At 41.0% G+C, this 15,944-nt stretch overlaps 1 protein-coding gene across 2 annotated transcripts in view; it reads right to left on the minus strand.

The window, feature by feature from the left end:
• The window catches only part of LOC127855398 (dynein heavy chain domain-containing protein 1-like), a 269,484-nt gene that overhangs the window by 66,756 nt on the left and 186,784 nt on the right, over positions 1–15,944 (minus strand). For both annotated transcript variants that reach the window (XM_052390924.1, XM_052390922.1), the window contains 9 exons: positions 9,199–9,469; positions 8,071–8,193; positions 7,571–7,762; positions 6,144–6,312; positions 5,097–5,290; positions 1,785–2,022; positions 1,102–1,279; positions 606–787; positions 47–232 (listed from right to left, as the gene is read on the minus strand). In XM_052390924.1, the coding sequence (XP_052246884.1) occupies positions 47–232; positions 606–787; positions 1,102–1,279; positions 1,785–2,022; positions 5,097–5,290; positions 6,144–6,312; positions 7,571–7,762; positions 8,071–8,193; positions 9,199–9,469 (1,733 nt within the window). The remainder of the gene's footprint in view (positions 1–46; positions 233–605; positions 788–1,101; positions 1,280–1,784; positions 2,023–5,096; positions 5,291–6,143; positions 6,313–7,570; positions 7,763–8,070; positions 8,194–9,198; positions 9,470–15,944) is intronic.

Consider the following 15,944-nt stretch of genomic DNA (forward strand, 5'->3'; position numbering starts at 1 on the left):
GAACTAAATAACCTGTTACAGCATATCAATATAAAACTCAACCCACCTTTCAAGAAGAGCGGTACCGAAGTGCTGAGGTAGAGGCAAAAGTTTGGATGGTACTTGAACTCATCTGAGCCAACCCTCACCACCTTGTTTCCCTCCTTGTCCACGTAGAAGTGCTTCAGCAGCAGACCACGGAATAAGGGGTCCAGGGGCTTGCGTTCCAGGTGAGTGATCAGGACTGTCACACCTGAGGTTACATTGCACTGAGTATTACACTTAAATAACATGTGGATGATCAGTATTGTCACACCTATGGTTTCATGGTACTAACTTACACTCTCTGGTAACAGCTGGGTGATCAGGTCAGATTAACAGATGGATCCGACAAAAAGGTTACATGCTGTCAGTTTAAAATGCATGATGCAGAAAAAAGTTTAAAACTACATTTTAAAACATGCTTTTGTGTATCCATTTGAAGGTATATATGTAAGCAATAAAAACATAAACCTATTATTTGCACTTCATTGTTAAACTGGTTTCTTGTCTCATATCTATTGGGTTGTTTTTTATGCAGCAACAATGTCAAAGTCCATGCCATTGACTGCAACACTGCAACCCACCATGAACAACAGCGTTTATCAGCTTGCTGTCCAGTTTGGGGTTGTCAGCCTCAATGATCCACAGGTTGTGCTCCGGGTGGTCTATGGCCTGGTCTGGGTGCAGGCTGTACATCTCCCAGCTGGCCGTCACCGAGGTAACCGGACGCAGCTGCTCACTCTCCCATGAGGACTCTCGTGAGCCTCTGAATGTACAGGGACAGGGGTTGGGTGGTCATAGTTTGAGAGCGGTGGTTTGTCAAAAGTTTGTTAAATCAAAAAGGGGGGTTGTTGTTGATAGTTTGCTGTAATTAATTACACAAGGGGATTAAAGATTATAAGCAACAAAAAACTGTAAGTCTTTATCTGGCACCTGTGAGTTGTTAACATGGGGGCCAGATTGTGCTGTTTGAAATCATTTAAATCATGGTTATTAACTTGTATTTTCTTTTTTTTTCTTCAGAAATGATTATCGTTTGTTATTATTTTGTCTAAATCTGCACCACTGCGTGTTGCTCACCTCTTGGTATAGTCAGTGTTGGTGTAGGAGTTAGTTGTGGTCTGTGTGCGGGATGTGTCTGTATCGTCCGGCGGGTACTCCACGTTGTAGTCTGAGAACGTGATGGCCGTGCCCCGACTGGGCGGGTGGGGGGTTGGGCCCTCACCCTTCTCATCAGAGGAAGGCACAGGCGGTAGATCTGTTGGAATCATGGGATAGGATTGTAAGAAATGAACTTGTTATGAAAATTATTATTCATTCTATCACATGTATACATGGGTGCGCATTAGACATGGTAAAGTATTGTAGTCTAGTAGCAACATTTGTATAATGAGACGTAAGTAATGACAATATCCAAACAATCTTCATCAAGCAACATCGCTTTTAACTTTAAGACTTAGCCATGTCCTAAAGGGACTTAATTATAAACCCTAAATTTGTGACCATTTGAAGCTCATTCAATCATAAGAATATATTTATTGAAAAATTGTATTCATTCTAACACTCGAGAATTAATTCCTAGCATATAAAGACCTGCTCAAAGTGTTAATTGAATAGTATTTCTGACAGAAGCTTAATTAAAATAAAAGGTGCTTGGACAATAACAAAAATTCTCACAGTATACATCGATTATTTTTCGACTGATATACGAAACATTAATAATTCTACACAAGTACTTGTGGTTAGCTTAACAAGAGACCCACCTGTGATTTCACTATCATCACCGTCAGTTACATCCTTTTCCGAGAAGATGTTCTTGCTGGTCTGAATGGCCTTGACCCAGGTCTCCGCCTGGTTGTCAGGGTCAATAAGCAGGGGCCAGCAGTACTTCCTGTTGTGTGAGGAGACACGCATGAACAGCGCGTTCTGGATAGAGTGCAGGTCCGTTTTAAGGTCCTTTAGGCGCCAGGTGCTGAGCTCGTCAAAGTCACTTAGAATGTCCTGGAAATGAGCATTTAGGTACTTTGGAAACACTTATTTTTACTAAGGTCTACTTTTTGCACTTTTCATGCATACTGCACACTTTTCATGACACAAAACAAAATTAGATGATCTTTCTGTCAATTATCTCTTGAATTATTAAATTTTCTTATCATCAAAAATTGAAATTTGTGAAAAAAGGCTTTAAAAGAGTAATAAATATTTAAACAAGGGACACAATTGTCACAAAACCAGGTTTTCATTGTGAAAAAAAATCTGATAAAGGTAGACACCTCAAACTGAACTTTTGAAATGAACAAACAAAATTAACCCCCTTTGTAAGTTTGTTTTAAAATAAATATATTTTTAGTCGTGGCGACCTTGACATTGGAGATATTGACGTGATTCTTTCCTGCGACACACCGTCCCATGATGGTGAACAAATGATTTTAAAATCTCATAATGAATGACATAGTTATAGCCCAGACAAGCTCATTTATGGCTATTTTTTACCTTTGAACTCAAAGTGTGACCTTGACCTTGGAGATATTGACGTAATTTTTTCGCGCGACACACCGTCTAATGATGGTTAACAAATGTGCCAAATGATTTTAAAATCTCACAATGAACGACAAAGTTATGGCCCGGACAAGCTTGTTCCGCCCGCCCGCCAGCCCGCCCGCATTCGCCAATCTAATAACCAGTTTCTTCCTTCGGAAAACCTGGTTAAAAAACTAACAAAATAATTAGCCCTTCCCCTTGAAAAATCTTAACTGGTCCCCCCTGTACAGTGTATGCAGCCCAGTAAAACCTTAACAGGTCCCACCTGTACGGTGTAAAAAGCCAAGTAAACCCTATACTGGTCCCATCTGTTCAGTGGCTGCGGCCCAGTAAAACATAAACTGGTCCCACCTGTACAGTGTATGGGATCACTTCCCTCAGTAAAACCTTAAATTCTCCCACCTGTACAATGCATGCCGCCAGTAAAACATTAACTTCTCCCACCTGTACAGAGTATAAGGCCCAGTAAAACCTAAACTGCTCCCACCTGTACAGTGTATGCCGCCCAATAAAACCTAAACTGCTCCCACCTGTACAGTGTATGCAGCCAGTATAATATTAACTTCTCCCACCTGTACAGTGTATAAGGCCCAGTAAAACCTAAACTGCTCCCACCTGTACAGTGTATGCCGCCCAATAAAACATAAACTGGTCCCACCTGTACAGTGTATGGGATTACTTCCCTCAGTAAAACCTAAACTTCTCCCACCTGTACAATGTATGCTGCCAGTAAAACATTAACTTCTCCCACCTGTACAGTGTATAAGGCCCAGTAAAACCTAAACTGCTCCCACCTGTACAGTGTATGCTGCCCAATAAAACCTAAACTGGTCCCACCTGTAAAGTGTATGCGGCCCAAAAAAACTTAACTGCTCCCACCTGCACAGTGTATGCGGCCCAATAAAACCTAGACTGCTCCCACCTGTACGGTGTATGTGGCCCAATAAAACCTAAACTATTCCCACCTGTACAGTGTATGCGGCCCAGTAAAACCTAAACTGCTCCCACCTGTTAAGTGTATGCGGCCCAATAAAACCTAAACTGCTGCCACCTGAAAAGTGTATGCGGCCAGAAAGAGATAAACTGCTCCCATATGTACAGTGTATGCGGCCCAGTTTAACCTAAACTGCTCCCACCTGTACAGTGCATGCGGCCCAATAAAACACAAAACTGCTCTCACCTGTAAAGTGTATGCCAGTAATACTTAAACTGCTCCCACCTGTACAGTGTATGCGGCCCAGTTAAAAATAAACTTCTCCCACCTGTACAGTGTATGCAGCCCAGTAAACCTAAACTGATCCTACCTGTACAGTGTATGCGTCCCAGTTAAAAATAAACTTCTCCCACCTGTACAGTGTATGCAGCCCAGTAAAACCTAAACTGATCCAACCTGTACAGTGTATGCAGCCCAGTTAAACCTAAACTGATCCCACCTGTACAGTGTATGTGGCCCAGTAAACCCTAAACTGATCCAACCTGTACAGTGTATGCAGCCATTATTATCTGAACTGCTCCCACCTGTACAGTGTTTGTGGCCCAGTTTAACCTAAACTGCTCCCACCTGTACAGTGCATGCAGCCCAATAAAACACACCTGTACAGTGTATGCAGCCCAGTAAAACCTAAACTGATCCTACCTGTACAGTGTATGTGGCCCAGTTAAAAATTAACTTCTCCCACCTGTACAGCGTATGCAGCCCAGTAAAACCTAAACTGCTCCCACCTGTATAGTGTATGCGGTCAGTAATACTTAAACTGCTCCCAACTGTACAGTGTATGCGGCCCAGTTAAAACTAGCTTCTCCCACCTGTACAGTGTATGCAGCCCAGTAAAACCTAAACTGGTCCTACCTGTACAGTGTATTCGGCCCAGTAAAACATAGACTGATCCTACCTGTACAGTGTATGCGGCCCAGTAAACCTAATTAAACTGCTCCCACCTGTGCACTGTATGCAGCCCAGTAAAACCTAAACTGGTCCTACCTGTACAGTGTATGCGGCCCAGTAAAAACTAAACTGCTCCTACCTGTACAGTGTATGAGGCCTAGTAAAACCTAAACTGATCCCCCCTGTACAGTGAATGCGTCCCAGTTAAACCTAAACTGATCCTACCTGTACAGTGTATGATCTCAGTAAAACCTAAACTGCTCCCACCTGTACAGTGTTTGAAGCCCAATAAAACCAAAACTGCTTCCACCTGTACAGTGTATGCAGCCATTAATATATAAACTGCTCCTACCTGTACAGTGTACGCAGCCCAATAAAACCTAAACTGCTCCCACCTCTACAGTGTTTGCAGCCAGTAAAACCTTAAGTGCTCCCATCTGTACAAAGTATACGACCCAGTAAAACCTAGACTGCTCCCACCTGTACAGTGCATGTGACCAAATAAAACCTAAACTACTCCCACCTGTACAGTGTATGCAGCCATTAAAATCTAAACTGCTCCCACCTGTAAAGTGTATGCAGCCCTTAAAACCTTAACTGCTCCCACCTGTAAAGTGTATGCAGCCATTAAAACCTAAACTGCTCCCACCTGTACAGTGTATGCGGCACGGGTCATGAGCAGACTTTGTTCATCCTCATCGTCAGAGTCCTCCAGTTCTGTGTTCCCTGCCGGCTCATACTCCACACTGCCCTGGCGCTTCAACTCTGACTTGTAGTACTTACTGGTGTCAAACACCACAGGCTGGTACTTGTATGTACGCACCTCCGGCAGGGAGGGAATCCCTGTGGGGATGAATCGTTCATTAATTAAATTTTATTATAAATTATAAAAATACAAGAGAACCGCATAACGGGTGCCACGCTTGGCTGCGAAAGCTTGTCAAAATATTTTTTTCTTTTTTTTAGAGGTCACAGTGACCTTGACCTTTGATCCAAAAATGGGTGTGGTGTGTAGAACTTATCAAGGTGCATCTACATATGAAGTTTCAAAGTTGTAGGTGGAAGGACTTTGATTTTAGAGCCAATGTTAAAAACTTTACAAACCTTGACACGGACGGCAGACACAGCGAGCTGGCTATGACAATACCTCGAAAACAGCCTTGCGAATAAAACAAAGCAATATCACCTGAAATGTGTTCTAACGATTGACAGGTTGAACAGAGAAATAATTGGTTATCAAATGCTCAATTTATCTTTCAGAATTACAAAATCCTAATTTTTTTTATATCATTTACAACAAGCAAATATCATCATATCTACAGGTGTATAATAATTTAAATTTTAAACTGATTATCATTTGAAACATTGTCGCATATTTTGTTGATAGTAACACAGCATGAATGAAAATTACTGCCATGGCCCAAAGCATTCCTTATGTAAATGACAGGGTTTTCACCTGTTTTTTTTCCCACATAAGAACTTTTTGTGTCTTTGTATAACTAAATTTGAGACATTTGTTAATCAAATTAGTCTGCTTTAATTGTTTGACTACAAGTCTTGACCAGATAACTGCATTAATAATTACCAATCAACATAACACAAATTACCCATCAAGTGCGATGATCAAATAAAATAAAGTCCAATCTAATGAGGATTGAAATATGCTGATTATGGAAGCACCTGTAGAGCAACATACCGCTCTCACTCTGTGTGTCAATGGTGCTAGAGTTGTCACTCTGAGAGTCCCGGTCTCGCTGACGGTCGAAAGCAAACAGGCTGTCCACGCCTGCACCCAGCGAGTGCACCTCCAGCCCTGTGGACTTGGGCAATGTGAAGGTACCCTGCTTACAGCGCTCCAACCAGTCCTGGAGAGTGGGGGAGAAAAAAAGGGCTTTTGAGAAAAATAGTTAAAAGCATGAGTATGAAGTGTCACGCCTATATTAAGATGGTTTATCAGTAAATAAGAAATTAACCTCACTCTGGGAAATGGGGCTAAATGCATAAGCGTAAAGTGTTGTCAGTGACTGTGCACACAGGCTAATGGGGCTAAATGCATAAGCTTAAAGTGTTGTCAGTGACTGTGCACACAGGCTAATGGGGCTAAATGCATAAGCGTAAAGTGTTGTCAGTGCACACAGGGAAATGGGGCTAAATGCATAAGCGTTAAGTGTTGTCAGTGCACACAGGCTAATGGGGCTAAATGCATAAGCGTTAAGTGTTGTCAGTGCACACAGGGAAATGGGGCTAAATGCATAAGTGTTAAGTGTTGTCAGTGCACACAGGCTAAATGCATAAGCGTAAAGTGTTGTCAGTGCACACAGGCTAAATGCATAAGCGTAAAGTGTTGTCAGGGCACACAGGCTAAATGCATAAGCGTAAAGTGTTGTCAGTGCACACAGGCTAAATGCATAAGCGTAAAGTGTTGTCAGTGCACACAGGCTAAATGCATAAGCGTAAAGTGTTGTCAGTGCACACAGGCTAAATGCATAAGCGTAAAGTGTTGTCAGTGCACACAGGCTAAATGCATAAGCATAAAGTGTTGTCAGTGCACACAGGCTAAATGCATAAGCGTAAAGTGTTGTCAGTGCACACAGGCTAAATGCATAAGCGTAAAGTGTTGTCAGTGCACACAGGCTAATAGCGTAAAGTGTTGTCAGTGCACACAGGCTAATAAGCGTAAAGTGTTGTCAGTGCAAACAGGCTAATAAGCGTAAAGTGTTGTCAGTGCAAACAGGCTAATAGCGTAAAGTGTTGTCAGTGCACACAGGCTAAATGCATAAGCGTACAGTGTTGTCAGTGCACACAGGCTAATGGGGCTAAATGCATAATGCGTAAAGTGTTGTCAGTGCACACAGGCTAATGGGGCTAAATGCATAATGCGTAAAGTGTTGTCAGTGCACACAGGTTAATCTGGCTAACACTTTCCTCTATTTTGGAATTTTTTTATTTAAAGAAAGTCTCTTCTAAAATGAAAGTGTTGTCCCTGATTATCCTGTTTCCGACTGCACAGATTAATCTGGGACCCCATTTAACGCCCATGCATAAAGCCCAGTTTTTTCTATGGATGAGAACAAAGGTCTTACAGTCAAAATCTATTTTTTAAATCAATAACCTCTTTCCTACCTGCAGAAGTTCCCCCCTGAGTTTATCAGAGAGGGGTCCTTGATAGCAAACGCAGGCTGCGGTGATGAGGGCGTCCCCGGGAGCCGTGAAGATCTGGTGCTTGGCCTTGCGCAGCTCTGACTTCCACATGAAGTTTTGCATGGACATGTTCTCCATCAGGTTGACTGCTCGTGAGATCTTCCGCTCAATGCTCTGGAAGTTATAATGCCATATATTTTACAGGTAACCTTTAAGAACAAAAATAAATAGTTTATAAATCGCGTCATGCAAAAATGGGTCTTATGTCATATATGGCCAGCATGGCTCCAGACCAGCCTGCACATTTGCACAGTCTGGTCTTGAGCTACGCTGTCAGCTAATGAGATCACAGCAAATGTCAAATATAGGAAAATGCAACAACAGAGACCTTATTAGAAGAGAAATTATTGTTCTTTTATAAGCCAAGTAACCAAGCCTACACAATACATGACAAAATGCGTAAGTCACCATTCATAGCTCACCTGCATTTGCCTGAAGATGGTCTTTGCCCGCTTTACGGCTGCCTTGTGGATTTGTATCTTCCTCTCGAGCCCACTTTTCAGTCTGTTTGCGTCCACTCTCAACTGGCCCAGCTTGGCCTGAGCCTGCAGGAAAGATAACCAGAGCAAAATTGAGGAATATTACTAATTGGAGTGAGTTCTCTCCCTTTATGTCCTCGGTGTTTTATTTCAGGTATTGATGGGAAACAAAAGAAGCTTAAACTATATTATTGTGCTCACAATCATTTAATGACTCAATCTGTTTGGTATCAGAAAAGGCTTCTCATGAAGACTTGAAAAATGGCACCAGGTAATAACCCTTTTACCTATTGATCCATATGGAACAATGCCTGCAAGTTTGAATGCTGTACATAGATAAGTGTGAGAGAGCTTCTTTGGCAAAGTTTGTGTGTACAGACATACAGACAGACGTCCATGGTAAATCAGTATACCCCATTCACATTGATGCTTGATGTATAACAACATATGAAATTAATACAATTGAGTTGCTTTCTGAGAAAACTGGGCATAATGCATGTGCGTAAAGTATTGTCCCAGATTAGCCTGTGCAGTACACTTTCCGCTTTTATGGTATTTTAAGTTTCAAGGAAGTCCCTCCTTACCAAAAATCAAGTTTAGGCAGAAAGTGTCGTCCCTGATTAGCCAGTGCGAGCTGCACAGGCTAATATGGGATGACACTTTACGCACATGCATAAAGCCCAGTTTTCTCAGAATGCAGCTCAAATATATAAACCCAATTGAGCCGCACTCTGAGAAAATAGGGGCTCAATGCATGTGCACAGTCGCATCCCAGACATGCCTGAATGGTCTTCTTTGTTTATAGAGTCTCTTCTAAGCAAAAATGAAGTTTAGTCAGAAAGTCTCTTCATTTATTAGTCTGTGGGGACTGCACAGGCTAATGAGACAACACTTTTTCACATCCAATAAACCCCATTTTTCCATTGTGCGGCATTGTTTGCCCCAGCATTTCCTAACAACATTATCACCCCTACTGTGTAAACTGATAGAGACAGGTGGAAATCCATGGTGAAACAGTATATTCCATAGACTTTCTCACTTGGGGTATAACAACATAACATCATGCCCTACCCTTGTAAACTTCTCCTCATGTTCCAGCAAGTTCTTCAAGCGTGGCTGCATGTTGCGGTGGATCTCGGAGTACTTCTGCACCGAGTGCACCCACACGCAGATCCCAGTGGCGGCCTTGCTAATAGGCTCAATCCTTTCTGGCTGGAACATTGGCTCCTTCACAAGCTGGGTTAGCTCAAAGAAGATCTGCTCGGGAATGTTGTCCTTGTCGTAGAAGATCAGGTCCTGGATAAAGTTTTCACGGGTCAACAGAAGCTTGCCATTCTCCCAACTGCAATCAAGTACCAAGCTTTTAAAACATACCGACAATTCCTATTTTCTGTTCTTCCAACTGCAATCAAGTACCAAGCTTTTAAAACATATGATAATTCCTATTTTCTGTTCTCCCAACTGCAATCAAGTACCAAGCTTTTAAAACATACCGACAATTCCTATTTTCTGTTCTTCCAACTGCAATCAAGTACCAAGCTTTTAAAACATATGATAATTCCTATTTTCTGTTCTCCCAACTGCAATCAAGTACCAAGCTTTTAAAACATACCGACAATTCCTATTTTCTGTTCTCCCAACTGCAATCAAGTACCAAGCTTTTAAAACATACCGACAATTCCTATTTTCTGTTCTCCCAACTGCAATCAAGTACCAAGCTTTTAAAACATACCGACAATTCCTATTTTCTGTTCTCCCAACTGCAATCAAGTACCAAGCTTTTAAAACATACCGACAATTCCTATTTTCTGTTCTCCAACTGCAATCAAGTACCAAGCTTTTAAAACATACCGGCAATTCCTATTTTCCGTTCTCCTAACAGCATTTAGAAATGAAAAGTCTCATTTTATAGTAAGAAAATACTAGGTTTGTGTTAAATACAAATATGTTTATCTTGGTGAGAATTAGGAAACTTAAGTCATGAATTTTGACTCAAAAGAGTGGTCTAGGTTTTTATGTAGAGCCAAATTAACAAATCCAATTTTTTTAAATAAAATTAGTTTTAATTATTAAATACTTACCTGCTATCTAATGCTTCTCCTTTCCAAGGGGAATCAACTCATCCGGAATTTTAAATGGGATTCCGCCACCTCAATACTGTAATACAGGCCAGTTAAACGTAGTGCAATGCAACCTAGCCAAAAATCGGTAACCAACCCTCAATATTCTTTCAATATATATACAAAAATATTAATCGAATAGCAGGGCGGGAGGTGGGACTTATCAATAGCAGGTAAGTATTTAATAATTAAAATGAATTTTATTTAAAAAAATTGTTTTAATGTCATAAATACTGACCTGCTATCTCATGCTGATTTTGCAGCTGCGGTGGGAAGGTTCGCATATATTTTCTTAACACAGTAGAACCCATAAACAGGGTTATCAGCTAATGATAGCAAAACCCTAAACAAGGATTATCAAGTAGTCTTCGTTAAAACGATATTAATTATGATTTCTCTGACAAAGTAATATGTCTATTCGTAAAGGAGACACAACCGTTAGTGAAACCACAACAAGCCCAAACATATACAAATTGTATTGTTGGCACTTCAGAAAACGAAGATAAAAAGATGACAAAGGTGGTCAGATTCCTCCAGAAAACAGCTTAGAGCACGTCAAAAAGTGGGGTGTGATTAATATATGCCCATAAAACAGACAGAGCTCTTAATTCATATGGTCAGATCCTAAAAAGGAATGAATCCTTAGATAGAGATAAGAGAAACTTTCCTTAGTTGAGGTCTAACCCCGAGAAATAGAAGACGCAGACAAATCTCCCCCTCCCCTTTTTTTGTAGGGAAATGAAGAGTGTCTTTTGAGAACCTCGAAAGGACTTCGGACTAACACTGCTAAGATAGAACTTCAAAGCCCCGATTGCCCATAAAATTTATCCTCATCTTCATGACTACCAGTTCAAGAAAAACTTAGAAACTTTATTTTTATTTTTATTTTCTTTAATTATTTTTTTTTAAGAAGCCATATAGAGGACTTGATATTAAGCAAGGAATCCTGGCTGACACAACAAAGTGAAGACGACATTAGATCCAACTGGAATTGGTCGTATTCAACAGAAAAAGCATGAATTTCCCTTCTCCGTATGGTAAAAGCCATAATAATAAGAAAAACCGTATTAAAATTATATTGGAAATGTTAATAAGCCTGATAAAAAAGGTTCATAGGAAGCTCATTAAGCATCCCAATACATGTAACACAAGCCAAAACCGCTTGAGAAGGTAAAGGAACGAAAAACATAGTGTTGACGTTCCATTGCTTGAATCAGTTCCAAAATAGGTAAGACATCACAGAGATGTGATGACTTACACAAAACAAGGTATACGAAAGCATAATCTCTATCCTTTGATGAAGAAAAGAACAAATTTCTTATCATCAGGAAAAAGATGAGAAAACCCTCTATGTATCTAGCGGAGTGATTAAGGTATTAACTATGCTCTCTAATACCCAGTCAAAAAAGAATTTCCATAGAACCTTTATACAGTTCTGATGGAGTTATCCTTGCACAAGTAACAAGGATTGAAACTCTAACAGAAAAAACGTTCTTCTGTAGAGATACCTACATAATGGCCAGACATGTAGTGGCGCATGTTTGGATCAGTAAAATATGTCTCTCTGAGATATGATACTGTAAAACCATTAAATTTCGTGTGGTACAAATTTTCGTGGATTTCGTTGTTCCGCTGAACCACGAATTCAAGTACCAACGATTATTTTTACATTTTTAATCCGAAATCGGTCCTTTCCGAATGTCATTGCCGACATTCTCTATTGTTTTCGGTTATCAGAGATATTTGATTGAGATATGCTAGGTTATACAATATGTTGTTTTCTTGATAAAAGTTTGGGTAATAATACTTTTTAAATCAAGCACCGAATTTAAACTGTACATCAACGATTGTTCTCTTTTACTTGACGTCGTCAAATTAACAGTTTGCAGATTTATCACATATGTAAATTAATGCCAATTAAAGTTAAAAGAGACATAACAGTTTTCACACCTGTATTTTCGGGACCTTATTACTCCATTGTTACTACTACTACTACGATTTAGAAGAGAATTGCAAATATTGTCAAAACAACATTGATGGCAATTAGCGAGCAGGGACCCACAAGATCGCCGCTTATTCGCTCTTATCAACAATTATCGGCAACACTTTCATGCTTCAGTGCACATTAATCACACACCTTGCTGTCAACACACATTAGCAGATTATTCTTCATTATTACTCTGGTTGTTTTAAGAAAAGTTTAATTATTATGACAGTCAATCTTCCCCAAAAATTTGAAATCCACGAAATTACATGTCAACGAATTAGTTGTTTTTTTATTAAACCACGAAATTTCATACCGACAAATTTCTATACGTTTACAGTATTTGACCTGTGAAGAAGTTTCCTGAAAATAATTGTACAGGAGACTTAAAAGGTTGTAGGACCATAATCCCGTGGTTCATTAAGTATATTGCATGAAAGTATGGCAAAAACTCAGTTATTCCAAAAACTCACCAAGGAGGCAAGATATTCCAGTATATGTCAAGTGGAGGAATGTATAACAATCGCACACCCTGCTGGATCGATTTCTGTGAACTGCATAATTGACGTTGTTCAGCATACCAGTATATACTGCGATCTACGATTGCATAACGCTCATTACTAGCGTTAGATGATAAACAATCGATATACTATGCATCAATTTTTGTACGCCATTGCAAAATCACTGCCGCGCATGCGCAATCATTTATTTGAACCCAACGGAAAAATAATTCAACAGAAAGAACTGCATGACAAAACGTCCAACAGGGCGTTGAGACGACCTGGTATGAGTAAGACAATAGAGAAAATTTGTTGTTCTTGCAAAGAACGAATAAGTTCCTGATTTCCAGATACAAGGAGTGATAATATGATCACCTCCGTGTCTGTAGGTAAACCACAACCGATGTGTGATAGTTGAAACCATCACAAAGGAATCATGAAAATGTGTTGTAAATGAAAAACAGCTAAAAAGAATTTTTGCTTTTAAGATGTAGATGTGCAGGTGATATTCATTAGGATACCACATAATTGAGAAAATCAAGATACGTTGTTCTATATGATTGTTCCGAACCTCTGCTCACATCTGTATAAGATGTAAGGAAGGTTGTGGGAGAATAAACTATATTCTTGCCAAGATAATCTAAACACCACTGAATAGTGGTAAATAATGACAAAAAGATGGAAATCTGTGTCATTTAATTATCACCAGATTAATACAATTAACTTAAAAATAAAGCTAAAACGGACGTAAGAAAAGACGTCGCAGCAGAAAGACCGGTGACCCGACCGTTGGCTGGAACCATATGTCAAGGATGAGTGGGGAAAGAAATCACGGCAAGCCGAACTTTCCCACTCCCAACACACTTAAAAATTGGTAGAATAGGAAAGTGTTTAACACTTATAAGTTTATGACCTATCTATAAGTTTATAGCCTCTTGTTGAACCAATAAAAGGCGCCTTTAAAATCCTGGAGAATACAGGTCGTGAAGTCTTCGATTTGTGAAGTACAGAAATATGATTGACAGTGGTACCTCCGGAATCGGAGGTGTGATGGCAGAAAAAGGTGAAAACCCTAGGAGTAACCTTAAGGGGGTCCATCCTTGCCGGTAGAATGTTTGGAAGTCTTCAATTCTGACTTGATTAATCCATTAACTTCAAGACTCCTAACCGGGACGAATTCCGAAAGGAATATGACCAGTTATAGGAAGACAGCCTGTTATGGCCAGAAGTGTAATAGAAGAAGAACTTTAAGATGAGGTCCCTCCAGATCCTAGCATCTAAGATCTGAGTTCAATAGCTCCCAAGCCATCTACAAGACTGTAGCCGCCATGCGGTCAATCTGATAGGCAATCCTATGTATCAGAACTCTTGTTGATTCCAGTGGCTTGAAAATATGCACTGTCGTAGGAGCAATAGAAAAGCAGAAGTAGATACGAAAAGTCGTCTTGCTAATCCTGCTAGCGTCACTTATGTGTCCCAACTGTTCTGTGACACTGACTGCAAAGTCTGTAGCCGACAGGTAAAGGAGGTTAAAACAATTCATCCTTTGGGTCTCGAACATAAATTAATAGAGGTCAAATAGTAATGTTTGACCTCAATGCTAGACTCTGAGCCCACTTCAGCCGATCTATCTTCAAGACCAGTAGTCTGCATGTAGCCGGTTGAGATAGAAGTAGAAATAACAGATATATGTATTTCATAATCTTCTAGTATTAGAAGGTCATAACCAGCACCAGAATGGATAGCTGGTCAGGAAAATCAACCATAGACCAAGTCAGCGGAGATGATTTGGTAACCAACGGTCACGAGTAGAACATCAGTATTGAAAAACACAAAATGTCATGTAGATTGTTGAATCCATAAAATATAGTATTCAATACAATCATAGCCAGGGGTATACAACTAGGTAATGGAGACGATACCCGTGATACTATAAAATTGACCAATGAAAACACAGTGGAATACCGGTGATTGGTAACTGGTGACCGAACCGGACCGGTCAATGACCGGTAACCGTAGCCAGGTGAACGGACCAGTCATAATATGACCAGTGACGTTACCAGTTAAAGACCGAAAAATGGTGGAATCCATATGGTCTGATATCGATGTCAAGCACTGCTCGAAAAAGAAGATCGTGACAAAAATCCAATCCGATGACGATGAGACATCACTAAAGCAGACGACGAAGATTCATTCGATGATGAAGAAGAGGAGGAAGAATAGTCCAATAATGATGAACGACTACTTATTCTGACCGGTGACCAGTGATCGGTGATATGACTGATGAATGGTGACCGATGTCCGGTGATCGGTGATCGGACCGGACCGGGCCGGTATAATATAACTGTGTCAGAATAGAAATATCTGGTGCAGAACAATGACCATCCACAAAGTCATCTGATAATGTTTCCTGCGATGTCGAGATCTGGATCGGCTGCGCTGTCCAGATGTGGATCGGCTGCGATGAGACCGAGAACTTCTAGAATACCGTCTCCGTGAGTGACGACGTGATCGCTTACAAGAGCCGCCACGATGAGAACTGCTTGACGAAGAAGAGTGTGTCCGATGTCTACTCCTTGATGAAGACGATGCATTCAATGACGAATATGAGGAAGAAGAATAATCCAATGATGACGACCGAGTGCTTCTTCTTGCCCGTGACTGGTGTTATCGGTGACAGGCCTAACTGATGACTGTTTACCAGTGACCGGACAGGTCATCAATGACCGGACCAGACCAGTGACATGACCGGTGACCGGACCAGACCGGTGATCTATGACCGGACCCGTGACCTGAACAGTGACATGACCAGTGACCGGACTGGCTGTTGACCAGTGACCGGACCAGTCATCAATGACCGGACCGGTGACATGACCGGTGACCGGTCCAGACTGGTGATCAATGACCGGACCGGTGACATGACCGGTGACCGGACCGATGACCAGCCGGTCATATCATGACCGGACCGGTGACTGGACCGGCCGGTCAGACGTCAATCAATGCAGAGCCAAAGGTCCGTGATCAACGTCCCTGATGATGTACCGGTCATATCATGACCAGTGTTGTCACCGGATAATGACCGTATGGCCGATGCCAAATGGTCCGGCATTGGTCGATGTCCTTGACCAATGCCATTGGGCAAAGCCGGCTGATGGGTGTCACCATATGGTCTTATGTTGACCGACTGTCTAAGAGACTTAGCATAGTACGGTC

This window comes from Dreissena polymorpha, chromosome 13 (genome assembly GCF_020536995.1).
Source record: "Dreissena polymorpha isolate Duluth1 chromosome 13, UMN_Dpol_1.0, whole genome shotgun sequence".
NCBI classification, from domain to species: domain Eukaryota; kingdom Metazoa; phylum Mollusca; class Bivalvia; order Myida; family Dreissenidae; genus Dreissena; species Dreissena polymorpha.